Source organism: Rhinolophus ferrumequinum, chromosome 2, assembly GCF_004115265.2.
Source record: "Rhinolophus ferrumequinum isolate MPI-CBG mRhiFer1 chromosome 2, mRhiFer1_v1.p, whole genome shotgun sequence".
Lineage (NCBI taxonomy): Eukaryota > Metazoa > Chordata > Mammalia > Chiroptera > Rhinolophidae > Rhinolophus > Rhinolophus ferrumequinum.
The window spans coordinates 46,556,976-46,571,248 of record NC_046285.1 but is presented as its reverse complement, the minus strand read 5'-3'; the positions used below and the strand labels follow the sequence as shown (position 1 = coordinate 46,571,248).

The following is a 14,273-nucleotide window of genomic DNA, read 5'->3' as shown; positions in this document are numbered from 1 at the left end:
GAGAGGAGTCTATTATGCTCCATTATAAATCTTGGGGTTTACTTGTATAATGTGTTACACACATAATCTGCAACAATTTTTTAAAAATACCAATGTGTTAAAGAAGACTTACTTCCCTTGATCGACCTATCACGGTCAGCTCATCTAAGAAGTTAGCAAGCCTTGCTATTCAAGCCAGAAATGGACACATAGAAAATGTTTAGTCCAGAGAGATTATAAATGCAGACCATATACGCAGAATCATTTCCCCCGCCTGGTTTACTATAGGTCCAACTCTGGTTCTCTCTCACCAATCAACCACCGAGGCGAAAGGCCGGAGGTCTAAGACACCGCGAGAGCCGCTCCTTCCCCACGATTCTATGGTTCTCAGGTTACTCTCATCCCTGAGAACTCTATGGTTCCGGGGCGGGCTCGGAGGCCTGAATTTGAAGGCCCTGGCGGGAAGATGACAGATACACCTGTCACCAGGCCCGGTTTCTCCCGAAGGGGAGGACGCTGGAACTGTGGCTGTCCCTGAACAGCCGAGAAGAGTTCGCGATGAATCATCCGCGCCGGAGTGGGAAACGGCGGCGTTCAACATTAGGCTCAGACTCCTGGGGAAGCGGCGATGACAGCAGTGACAGTCCCCTACTCCCCTTGGGGCGGGTGCTGAGCCCGCCCCCCGGCCTGGGACGCAGTTTGATGGACAGAGGCCGCCCGCCGGCCGCAGCTGCAGGTACTCTTAGGCTCTCTGTAGGCAACGGGCGGGATGGGCCGTTCAGCCGGACTATGTGAAGAGAGGTGTTCTCACCGCGAGAAGCTTGCTTGTTTGCACAACCTACTCAGCTTCTAGTCTCCTTCTCAGTTTGTGATTCGACTTCGGTGCGGCAGGTCGCTTTCTGTTTAGACACGGACGTGCTTTCAGTTTATATTCAGCGACTGCCCTGTAGTAACACTCAAGTGGTTTCTGGGTCTTTCGATCTTTACAGAAACAACTTCCCCAGTTGGCTAAAGCTAATAACCGGGAGAGGGCTTGCTCCTAATAGTGCCCAGTACTCCTTACAGATCTTACACTGGATGTGTTTTATGTCAGGTGTGGTTCATATAGATAGCCTCCTTCCAACCCATAGGAATTCCAAAATACAGTGGAGGGCTGAAGGCATGTTAAATTCAACTATTAATTATTTTTTCTTTTTTTCTGAAAGAGGAATGCAAGCAAACAGTTCCTGACGACCAAATAGACAAGCTGCTATTGGCAAATTGGGGACTTCCTACAGCGGTTTTGGAGAAATATCACAGTTTTGGTGTAAAAAAGATGTTTAAATGGCAGGCAGAGTGCCTTTTGCTTGGACAAGTCCTGGAAGGAAAGAATTTAGTCTATTCAGGTATTCAAATTTGTGAAAATTAACTTCTCTGTTTTAAAGACATTATGAATGTAAAGAATACTATATTGAGGTAGTTATGATTTTCTTAAAGGTGGTTGAGACAGTGCTTTATAACTAGAGAAAGCCTTAAAATATATATGAAAAATGGAGTCTCATTATATGCATATTTAAATTATGCAAAATCCATTATATGGCTGAGTGGAGGGAAAGAAAGGAAAGACAGTTAAAGAGAACTATTCTGCTTGCCATTCCTCTCAACAACCCTATGTCCAAAGTGAGTGTACAATGAGAGATACAAATCTGCTCTTCCTTCAGTCTATCTCAGTTGCTTTTCCGTGTGTGAACATTATAAATTATATGTTTATAAATTGACCGGTTTGTACAGGTTTCAATACACAAAACCATATGTAATATACTTTATATATGGGCTTTCAAAGACAACTCTTTATACTTTAAAACTTTTCTACTTTTAAACTTTTAAAACTTTTCTACTTTTAAACTTTTCTACTATACTGACTTTAGAAACGGATTATTTGGTAAGCTGCACTTCCTTTGTATCAGTTTTCTCTGAAATTATGAGTCATCCAGATTTTTCATTATGGCTGCAAAAAATAATTAGACAATTTATCAGTAGATATAAGTTCAGGCAATGGATTCAGACTGGTTGCGTTCGAAAACTGTCTGTATCACTTATTGGCTGTGTAACCTTGCAAATTACTAGAGAGAGAGCGCGTGGTTAAGCATGAGAGAGCACTTAGAACAGTTTGGGATACATAGAAAGTACACAGTAAGTGCTAACTAGTGGCAATTAGTGGCAGTGGTAGAATGGCCTGACCATTTCAATTGCTTAAACCAAAAGGTGGGTGTCATTCATAACTCTGGTACCAATTCACATCAATGAATCACCAAGTCCAGTGTCTATAATTCAGATATGTTGATTCTGACTACTTTTCTCTGTTCTTAGGTCCATTACCTCGGTTACTATCATACATAGGGTGCCAAAAAAATGTATACACATTTTAAGAAAGGAAAAAACTATTAAAATTGTAATATTCAATATATACCGATAACAAAAGATGAATACGTGTACAAGTCATGTGTGTACATTTTTTGGCACCCCTATCATCTCTCTTTTAGATTATACTCGTTATCATCCTTCTTCTAGATTATGCAAAATAGCCTTATAACTAGTTTGTCTTTTGTCTTTGGCCTTGCTCTGCTCCTGCAGCCAAAGTGATCTTTATAAAGTACAAATATGATCTTGTCACTCCTTTTCATAAAACGTACTTGTTACTCTGCATTGCTTTCAGGATAAATGCTAAATTCCTTACATGGTGGGATTATAAAACTTTTTTTCATGTGACACATTCATATCTCTTTTTACATTCCCCTACTTCTGTTACATTTCAGCCTTACTAAATTACTTACTGGCATTTAAACATTCCAGGCTTTCCTCCAGGTGTTTGCACTGTTTCTTCGGCTTGGCATTCCTTGTCTCTTTGCTGCTACCCTTCCTTCTCATAAGGTCTGCTTCCTTTCCATAAACTTCCTAACAGCTCCTCTCCCTCAACTTCTATAAAACTCCTATCACAATATATTAAAGTTTTTCATCTCCTTCCTCAAAGCAGGGCTTTTAGCCATTCAGTAGTTAAAGGAAATGATCTTCAGGAACAGCTTAGGTACTCAATAATATTCATCATTTATTCTTTTTTTTCTTTTTGTTTTTTTCCATCATTTATTCTTCATATAAAGATATGTTTACTAATTCCCTATTTTCATTGTGAGACTTCAGAGAGTTAATTTAAAATTAGGGGCATTTAAAGGTATAAAGGTTTCAAACGTTAGTTGATTGGTTAGTCTTAGGTGCTGTAGTTACTGGATATGGTTTAAAACATTTCTTAATGTAGTACATCAAATATTATTTCTTTTTATGATAACCTTGTGGAATAACATGTTTTAGCTCCTACAAGTGCTGGGAAGACTCTTGTTGCTGAATTACTTATTTTGAAGCGGGTTTTGGAAATGAGGAAGAAAGCTTTGTTTATTCTGCCCTTTGTCTCTGTGGCTAAAGAGAAGAAATACTATCTCCAGGTAATGTTCTTGTACTAAGTTTGAAATTGTGATAAGGCCTGTTATTGGCAGCCATGGCTTTATTCATTTGAAAAAGAATTATAAAAGCAAGTGGAAAATAAAGTTTCTTTTATTGCATCCCAATGTAGCTTTAAGTGTTGACCATTTATGAAGGGAAATTTTTGTATTATTGCATGAAGGAGAAAGACCATCAAATTAAAAGAGTAATTGGTGAAAATTGTGGTGAAATTGACAAACCTTTCCTTAGGAAGAGACTATTCAATTCGTATATAAATATGCCAGTTAAGAATCAACATTTTAACAGAAGAGTAGGAATAGACTGAAGCATGGAAAAAGTGTTTAAGGAAGCATATGCCATCCTAATTGAGGGCCATTTGGTGACATTTAAGGGATGAAGAACAGGATCCATTGGTACTTAGGTGAAGCTCCAGGCCTGTGGTCTGTTCCTCTGTTCTGCAAAAATGAATAACAACATTTTTCATTTGTATGATGCTCACTGGTTTTTAACGCATTTTTACAAATACAGTGTTCCATTACATAGAATAAATTTATTACTGTGATTTCTGCAGTGAAAAAAAATGTGCTATTGGAATAGCAAGATTATTATATTGGTAGTCCAAAAAATTGGGGTTCTACTCCCAGTTTTGCTGCTATGTCTTTAGGCCTGGCACATAATCTGCTGGGCCTCAGTTTTTTCTTTGGTAAAATAAGGATGTTAACCCCAGTACTATGGGTTAACTCAGTAAACACTCAGAAATATCTTACTGAATGAACAGCTCTAAAGTTCAATGGTTCTATAAATCTTTTAACAGTTATTTCAGAGGCCAAATAGCCAACAAAGCTGGTCCTACATGGTAACATCCTCTCAACTTATACCAAAGTAACAAAATGAGGAAAGGATCCTTTTTATTGAGAAGGTATGTTAGTTAAAAGTTAAACTAAGAAAAAAAAATTAACATCGAAGTCCCATAGCATTTGACTTTTGAAAACTCTTCTTTCATTATATAAAAATTAGTGACATAATGAGAATAATTTCCTCATGAAGTGTAAATTTGTTTCTGTTTTTCTTTTTTCTTTTTTTTTTTTTTTAAGGCGGGTGCAGCTCAAAGTGGCGCACATGGGGATCAAACCAGCAACCTTGGTGTTATGAGCACCACACTCTAACCTACTGAGCTAACTGGCCACCCTAAATTTGTTTCTTAAAGTGTTATATTAGCATTAAAGAAAGAGCTAGATTCTCGTTTGTTAATTAGATTAAAAATGTTTAGTGCTTAAAGTAGATTTTCTTTGATTTTAATTTCTATAAATAGCTCTTTGAACTGCTCTGATTAAAATATGCTGTCATTAAAATGGCATACTTCATTTGATTTCGCCTTAACAGAAATTCTCTGTACTGAGTTTTGTCAATTCTAAATTTCATAATTTTACTATATGATTCTAGAAAGAACCAGTGTGTCCTGGCCAGGAACAACTAACAGTAATCTGATAAATGTCTTTAGATACTTATGTCTATGTTCTGGTATAGAACCAATTTATAATTCATGAATATAAAATATTTTCACCTGTATTGTTCCTTTTTACTCAATTCAGAGTCTGTTTCAGGAAGTAGGAATAAAAGTAGATGGTTACATGGGCAGTACCTCTCCAAAAGGGCGTTTCTCTTCCTTGGATATTGCTGTTTGCACAATTGAGAGAGCCAATGGTCTGATCAATCGCCTTATAGAAGAAAATAAGATGGATCTATTAGGTAAGAAAATTAGGAAGTAAGCAAATACTTTCTATTGCCATTTTTTTTTAATGGAGTGGAGTGGAGCTGTTGTGACTATATGTCCTATGTTTTCTTCTATTGTTTGTCATCTACTTCTGGACATTAGCATCTATAATGTTAGGAACTCTGTGTGGAAAAAAAATTTGTGTACTGCTGCTGTTATTAACTCAACTTTCTTGTATTTTTGCACTTTACAAAACATAGAGGATATCCTTGAGCCATCAAGTCATTTCTCATTGCTTCTTCCCTTTCTAAACTTTACCAGAAATAGAAGGAAGCATGCTGGGGTTGGATTTTCCATCTTTGCAATTAGTGCATATGTGTATTCGTTATTATATTCTGGTGCTGTGATATCTGGATTAGGCCTGTACCCAAGTTAACAGGGAAATGGTAGGGAACTACAGAAACTGACACTGTATTTGAGCTTCGGACTATACTAGGAAGACTTTCCAACTTAATGCTGTTTTCCTTTTTTCTTTTTTTAACCACTTAGGAAAGCCCCCTTTGTAGAACTAGCAGCAGGAAGAGAATGTTTGTAGCAGCAAACAAAGCAACAAGAATATCAGTAGGCTACTTATTGAGATCCTGGTGAACTTAAATGATAAAATTATGGTAGGGTAGGAGTAGGGAGTGAAATCAAAGATTAATAAGACATGAGCTCTATTCTACAAAGCTTGGAGAGAGAAATAACATCAATTTGTATCAGAATTGTTGTATTACTTGTGACCCCATTTGATCTTAAATATCCTGAGAATTGCAATAGAATCTTATTAAGTATTATATCCAATATACCCAGCACAGTGCCTGGAACACTAGGTAGAATAAATATTTTTTGGATGAATGTATGAACAAATGCTAAAATAATTCATCATACAGTGTAATTTGGAGATACCTTACTGATGGGAAAAAGAAGCACCATGTGTCATTAGGAAATAGTGTGAAAGATTTTGATTTTGATGGGGAAGATATGTGGCGGGGACACCAGTGCATGTGGAAACTATGATGTCATGAAAACATTTCACTGAAGAAGGTATTGAGTGATACTAAATTTTCAGTAATTCTTCAGCATTATTCCAAGTGCATAGACTGGTTTGATTATCCTAGTAGTAGAGAAGAGAATTATGGTCATATTTATGTTTTGTAGTAGGTTGACTCAATAACCTACTATTATCAATGAAAACATCCCTTAAAATCATCTCTTTCTTTTTGATCTGATTCTGTTTTTCTTTCTAACTTGAGTATGGTTGCCCTGGTTGTTTTCCTCATAGGAAAGTCAACACAGGGAATAACTGTCATAGATGTCTTTGATATCTCTTTGTATATATATTTCTATAAGGTTACCAATTAAAAAGGGAGTAATGAGGAGTAGTTTTCCCTGAGTTTAGCTAATCATTGATTTTTAGATCCAGAATACATTGTAATAGGATCACTTATACCTGAAATATCTTGGAAAAGAATTATATATTACGTGGATTCTGATTTTTGTTTTATGGTTAGAAATTTGCATCACCTGCAATCTATTATAATGACAGGTACTTATTGTATAAGACATAAGATTCTTAGAATTGTGAAATTCTGTAAAACCTAGTATCTGGAAAATCTCTTTAGGAACGGTGGTTGTAGATGAATTACATATGCTGGGAGACTCTCACCGAGGATATCTGCTGGAACTTTTGTTGACTAAGATTTGCTATATTACTCAGAAATCAGCGTCTTGGTGAGTACCTGAAATAACTGCATTCCTGAGATTCTAAACACTGTTGAGACAGTGTCTATGAAAGTGAATAATGAGTTACTTAAATAAAAGAAGGAAAGTAGTAATTATTTAGGACAAACTCATGTACAGCAGTTCATATTTGTTCTAAAACAAGTATCTAAGACGGAGAGTGATTATAGATTATTTTGTAAACATTCTGAAGCTTCTGATTGTTGACAGAAGAATTTTATGATAGAATTTTAAAAATCCAGTTTTTGTATTTGTTCGTTATACACAGATTTTATGTAAATAGGCAGGGCTAATTTTGAAAAATAACATTTCTTTATTTCCTACGTCCCAGAAACAACTACTTTCAACGCTTATAGCTTTATAAAAATTTATTTACACTGGCGTCTCTAAATGCAGCTACTTGAGTTTTTAATTTTACACATTATATGTTGACTTCTTACTATGGAAAATGGAGATCTGCCTCTTTTTAATATTCTTTACTCACCTTGCGCTGTTTCTTTCCCCATCCCCCATCTCTTTTTATTTTCTCATCATCTTCCTATTTTCCAAATATAGTTCTAATTTTGCTTACATCAGTATTCGGTTACACTATTATGGCTATATAAATACCACTGTTAACTGAGCCATGTAGTATATTACGATTACTTTTACTTTCCAGGTAACTTTTTTTCTCTGAAGTTAATAAATGTCTGTTTTTTTTAACTTTCATTTATTTTAAGTGTGTTTTTCCAGGGCCCATCAGCTCCAAATCAAATAGTTGTTTCAATCTAGTTGTGGAGGGCGCAGCTCACAGTGGCCCATGTGGGGATCAAACCAGCAGCCTTGTTAAGAGCACCGGGCTCTAACCAACTGAGCTAACCGGCTGCCCTAGTAAAAAATTTTTTTGATTGATGGCTTGGTTTTCTATGTACTTACTTATCACTAATTTATCCCCAGCCTCTTCCACACTTATGTAAATCTTCACCTAACACGTTCTAATACATTTGCTATTCTCTACCAAATTCATCTTTTTGAAGTTTCTCATGAATTCTTCTGAGTTGTTCCAATCTGGACAGGTGGTTAATCTATATATATGCTGCGTAACAGTTATCTTGGGATCTCTTTTTATCATTATCATTCATTCCAATAGCTTTTTGCTTGAGTCAGGGCCCGCTTTTTTGGAATCCCATGCTTTTCTCTTGATTTACTTCTTCATTTTGGTAGGGATATCATCCAGGATGTTCCACTTGATTTCAGTACAGGCTGTTATTGGTATAGTTTTTTTTGAAGATTTGCATTTCTGGAAATGCCTTACAATTAATTCATAGGTTGTCCCGGTATAAAAGACAAGATTTAAAATTTTTTTCCTTTAGAGTTTTCAAGGCATTACTTCATTACTGTTGGGAAATCCAATGCCTTGCTGGTCCTTTACCCTTTGTATAATTTTTTAAAAATTCTTTCTGAGAGTTTTTAGGAGCTCCTTTTCTTCCTCAGTGTTGTGAAATTTCACACTGATGTGTCTTGGTGATGGTCTATTTTCATTCATTGTGCTGGAAACTCAAAAGGTTCTTTCAGTCTGGGAGCTTTGTCAGTTTAGGAAGATTTTAACACATTTCTTGCAGTATGTGAGAAAAGATGTAGATAATCATCTATATCCTAACTCAATAGGGATGTAGAAGATATAACTAACACAATTAGCAAATTTGACCTAGTGGATGTATGTAGAACAATTATCAAATAAAAGCAGAATATATGTTCTTTTCAGTTTTACATGGAACATTTACACAAAACATTTACCATGTTCAAGGCATAAAACAATATATTTTAAAGGATTTTAAGTCATTTAAAATATATTCTCTAATAACAGTGGAATTAAACTAGAAATAAATATAAGAAAATCATAACTAGAAAATGCCCCCATGTTTGGAAGTTAAGAAATACATCTTGGAACAAAAAAATCACAATAGAAGTTAGAAAATAGTTTGAATTGAAAGTATAATAAAAATATGTCCTAACAGAACTTGTGAAATGCATCTAAAATTTTTTTTATTAGTTTCAGGTGTACAAAACAATGTAATAGACATTTATCATTTATATCCCTCACACAGTGATAACCCCCCTCCCCCATCTGCTACCCCTCTGACATCACATACAGCCATTACATTTCCACTGTCTCTATTCCTAATGCTGTACTCCACTTCTCGTAACTATGTATGTATATATATATATATATATATATGTAAAATTGTAGTTGACATTCATTATTGTTCAGCTTCAGCTTCAGGTGTACAGTGCAGTGATCAGGCATCTACATCATTCCTGAACTGGTCTCCCTAATGGGACAAGTGTCCATTGGCCACCCTAGAAAATCTTTACAACATTATTGATTACATTCCCCAAATTGACTTTCGTATCCCCGTGGCAATCTTGTGGTTACCGATTGTGCTTTCTAATCCCCTGACCTTCCCCCTTATCCCCAAGCCCCACCCATCTAGCAACCCTCAGTTTTTCCTCTATGTCTCTGAGACTGTTTCTGATTAGTTCATTCATTCTTTTCTTTAGATTCCACATATAAGTGAGATCATATGGTATTTGTCTTTCTCTGTCTGACTTATTTCACTTAGCATAACGTTCTCTAGGTCCATCCATATTGTTGCAAATGGTAAGATTTCATTCTTCTTTATGGCTATGTAATACTCCATTGTATAAATGTACCACAGTTTCTTAATCCAGTCATCTACCGATGGGCATTTTGGTTATTTCCACTCCTAGGTATCTAACTGGAGAAATCCAAAACTCTAATTCAAAAAAATTTATGCACCCCGATGTTTATTGCAAAACTATACATAATAGCCAAGACATGGAAACAATCTAAAATTGATTTTAAAGGGAAATTAATAGTATAAAATGTATATATGTATTATTAAAGATGAGAGACTGAAACATTAGTGAATTATTCATCTCAAGAACTTGGAAAAAAATTATAAAATAATGCCACAGAAAGTAGAAGGAAAGACATAAAGATGAGTAAAAACTAATGAAAGAGGAAAGTCATTACCTAACATTCTACAAATCAATAAGAAAAAACACAAGCCAATATATCAGTGGACAAGGAACTTGAACAGGCCTTTAAAACGGGGTATGCAAATGGTCCATGAATATGAAATGATGCTTAATCTTATTAGTAATCAAGGCAATGTAAATTGCTTTTTCAGAGAGATATTACCTCAGACTCTCCAAAATGGCTGGCATTAGGAAGATTGACAATACTAAATGGTGACAAGGATGTAGAGTAATAAAGCACACATGGATTGTAGGGTATTACTGTGATACAGTCTCTTTGGAAAACAGTTTGACATTATCTGATAAAATTGAAGATCATCTGTGACCCAGTAATTTTACTCCTAGGTTTATACCCTAGAGAAATGTATGCATGTATGTACCAAAGGACACGACCAAGAATATTGCTAGCAGCCCTATTTGCAATTAATACTATGCATCTTTTACCATCGTTGTCATTTGTTTTTCACAGCCAGGCAGATTTAGCCAGTCCTCTGTCTTATGCTGTGCAGATTATTGGCATGAGTGCTACTCTTCCTAATTTGGAGCTTGTGGCTTCCTGGTTGAATGCTGAACCCTACCGCACCGACTTCCGTCCTGTACCACTGTTGGAGTCAGTAAAAATTGGAAATTCCATATATGACTCTTCAATGAAGCTTGTGAGGGAATTTCAACCCATGTTACAAGTGAAGGTTAAGTCAATATTTTTACCTCAGTATCACCCGTATTTTGTGTTTGATTGCATTTTCTAGCAAGTTGTTAACAGCTTTTGAGTTATGTAAATTAGGGGTTGCAAAGTAATTGAATATGCATTATGTATCTATTAGAAGGATTATTAATGTTAAGCTAATTGGTTTTATCTTAAAAATTGGTGGCGATGGTAAGAAAGGAAATGTAGTTGTGTCTTCAATTTAAATGACTATCATTTCCTATAAGTAATACAAAATAATACCTAATTTTGTAGATTTTTCTTTTTAATTGGGAAAATATTTTCTTATGGCTTAGTTTACACTAACCATTAATGTGGAAAATTAAACTTTTGTTAGATGGTAGGTATAATACATAGTAGAGTGGAAAAAGCATCATTTTTGGAGTCAGACAGACCTACCTCTCAATAGAGATACTTGAGATGGCTGTGACTAAATTCGTGTGTTTCAGTACCCTCAAAGGTATGCATTTGTAGCTTCCATATGCCTGGTATGGAATCTTATTCAATTGTTTTGCTCTATACCCCAAATTTCACTTGACTATGCCTTGATTAACTCAATGAATATCTATGTAAGCACATTAATTTATTCTCTTTTTTCTTCTATTACCATGTTCATGCCTCTATTTGACTCACTTTCAGCTCTTACCTGGACTATTGAAATAGCCTCCTAAGTGATCTCTCTGCCTCCCACCTGGTCCCCTTCAGACTATGCTTAAGTCAGGAGGAGCTTGTGATCCATTTAAATTGAACATCAGGTCATGTAACCATTCTGCTCAAAAATTTACGACGGTTCCCTGTTTCATTTAGAATGAGAACCATCGTCGTTATAGTAGCCTCCGAGGCCCACATGATCTGCCCCCACCCTCTTAGTGCTCTGGCCTCACTTACTATATTCCTTCTGACACCCTCCACAGCCTCTTTGCTATTCCATAACATGCCAAGAATCTCCCTCCTCAAGTTCTCTTAGTCTGGAATGCTTTCGACCCCCAGGCATCAGTATGGTTTACTCTTCACCTTTGGACCTTTATTCAAATGTCACTTTCTTAGACCTTCTCTGGCCACCCTTTCTAAATTACCTTCCCTTCCTGGTCCCTATTTTGCCTGTTTTATTTCTCTCCTTAGCATTTTTCAAAATTGAACATACTGTGTACTTTACTTATCTTGGTTTTGTTATTATCTGTCTGTTTTTACTGGAGTAGAAACTCTGAGGGTAGAGCTATTTTTCTGCTTTGTTCTCCATCCCCAGTGCCTAGAACAATACTCTCCATCCTCATTGCCTAAAACAATATCTGGCACATAGTAAATACTTGTTTAATGAGTGAATGGATGGATGAATTAATTAACCCATTTACACACACTGACCTTCCAGTTTTGAGAACTCACTTGGCCACCACTGGGTTTTCACATATACTCTTGGTTCTGCCTGACATATTTCGTCTGTCCCTCAGTTACATTTCATTGAGATAATACCTCCCTTCCTTCATTTCTCAGCTAAATCATCGTTATCTCGGGGAAATATTTATTTCAGATCTTTCTGTCAAATTTATGTCAAATATGAGGCCTCAAAACACTGTAAAACTCTCTTTTGTAGTACAGCTCATGGTTACATTTTACATTTGTTTAGTACTTTACTGTTTTCCCAGTAAGACATAAACCCCTTGAAGATGGGATCTTGACTTTCTTTTGCTCACCATTATATCCCCATTGCTTAAAGGTTGGAGGTCAATACATATTAATTGAGTGAATAGAAAATATTTTCTTCTCACCTTATATCATAAGGAGGTTTATTTCTTTTTTTCTTTTTGTTTCATTTTTTTCTTTGTTTTGTTACTGACTTTGTAACTGATTTTCATTATGTCTTTGAGTAGAAAAAACTTTCCCCACGAAGCAAAATGAATGACTTTAAACTGATGTGAAATGTTTTGAAAGTTCCATTAGAGTGGCTATTTCTTTTTCCTTTTCAGGGAGATGAAGACCACGTTGTTAGTTTATGCTATGAGACCATTCGTGATAACCATTCGGTATTACTTTTCTGTCCATCAAAGAAATGGTGTGAGAAGCTGGCAGACATTATTGCCCAGGAATTTTACAATCTACACCATCAAGCTGAGGGTAAGTTACTGATTGAAACAAAAGCCTCCATACTTAATACATTTTCTTGAAAGTAATGTTAATGATTATATTAACAAAGCATGGCTCTTTCCTCATTACCACCACTTACCTCCTGGGCACTCCTTACAAAACTACGCATTTGTAACTAATCCTCTTCTTATACTCATTATAGATAATGTGTACATACACTCAGGCTAATCTTCAGAGTTTAGTATACAGGATTTAGACAAGTATGTATCAGGTTTTTCATCTCGGATGTATGAGCTTTGAGAGGTTGAGCTTTGAAGCCCCTAAATTATATATAAAACTTCATATATAATATACACATTTTTCTGGGGTGAACAGCCATATCTTTCTTTATATTTACAAACTCCAACTCTAAAAACAATTACACATGCATATACATAACACACATATATGTATATGCACATATATGTATTTATACACATATGTATTTTATTTTATTTTTTTCACTTGAAATGACTTTATTTTAGTTAAAAATGAGGCCAATTAAAAAAACAATATGCAAAAAAATCATACAGGTGTTACATGAATATGGTAATAATCATGAGGGTGATTTGCCAGTCACTAGAGTTTGATAAACACTGGTATGGTATATTTGGGAAACAGAAAAATCATAAGATGAAATGAAGGTGAGAATAGGAGACAAGCTAGAAGAGTTTGGCAGAAGCCAGCCTGTGAAAAGCATCCTATATCAGGATATGGAGGAAAGCTTCATGAGGAAGCATGGAAGGATTATAACCAGAAGAATGGCACGATCAGTTTTGCAAATTAGAACCTTCTAGCAGAATATAAGGAGGACTTGGAGAAAGCAGACCAATCAGGAGGCCAATAGGGCCCAGCAAGGGAGGGTGAGGTTATAACCACGGGTTCAAGCAGTGGGGCTCTGAAGGATGGAGGGATTTGTTTGACATACCAGTGGTACAATCACCATTGTCACCAATTAGATGTGAAGGGAGAAATCTATAACGTTGCTCAGGCTCTGACGTGATCAGTGGGTGACACGTGGTTCGTTCTCTTAACCAGGGGAGGGGATATTTTCCCTTACTTACTCCTCTGCTTGATAATGGACATGATTTTTGGCATGAATGGCGCTCAGAATCTCAATAGCTCTGTGTTAACAGTTTAATAGATAGCACCCAAGGTCCTTCCCTCACACTCCTGGTTAGAGATCTAACTTCTCTGAGAAAAGGAGCAGAACTCAAAATGTGTGGTGGACTTAGCATCTTTTTGTGCTGTGAAACACGTATGTATTTTAAAATCAGCTTTATTGAGGTGTAATTTATGTACAATAAAATGTTCCCATTTGAAATGTATAATTTAATCAATGATACCAGATGTATACAGCTGTTTAATTCCCACTATGGGAACGTTTCTATCACCCTAAAAGCTTCTTTTTTGCTTTTTTGGTATTTCCCTCTATCCCCAGCCCTAGGTAACCAC

At 36.0% G+C, this 14,273-nt stretch overlaps 1 protein-coding gene across 1 annotated transcript in view; it reads left to right on the top strand.

Moving 5' to 3' along the window:
* The first annotated feature begins 427 nt into the window (after positions 1–427).
* Positions 428–14,273, top strand: part of POLQ (DNA polymerase theta) — an 86,636-nt gene continuing 72,790 nt past the window's right edge. Inside the window, exons 1-7 of the mRNA XM_033121474.1 lie at positions 428–715; positions 1,185–1,364; positions 3,325–3,455; positions 5,046–5,202; positions 6,832–6,940; positions 10,461–10,680; positions 12,662–12,809. Of these exons, the coding sequence (XP_032977365.1) occupies positions 538–715; positions 1,185–1,364; positions 3,325–3,455; positions 5,046–5,202; positions 6,832–6,940; positions 10,461–10,680; positions 12,662–12,809 (1,123 nt within the window). The 5' untranslated portion in view covers positions 428–537. The remainder of the gene's footprint in view (positions 716–1,184; positions 1,365–3,324; positions 3,456–5,045; positions 5,203–6,831; positions 6,941–10,460; positions 10,681–12,661; positions 12,810–14,273) is intronic.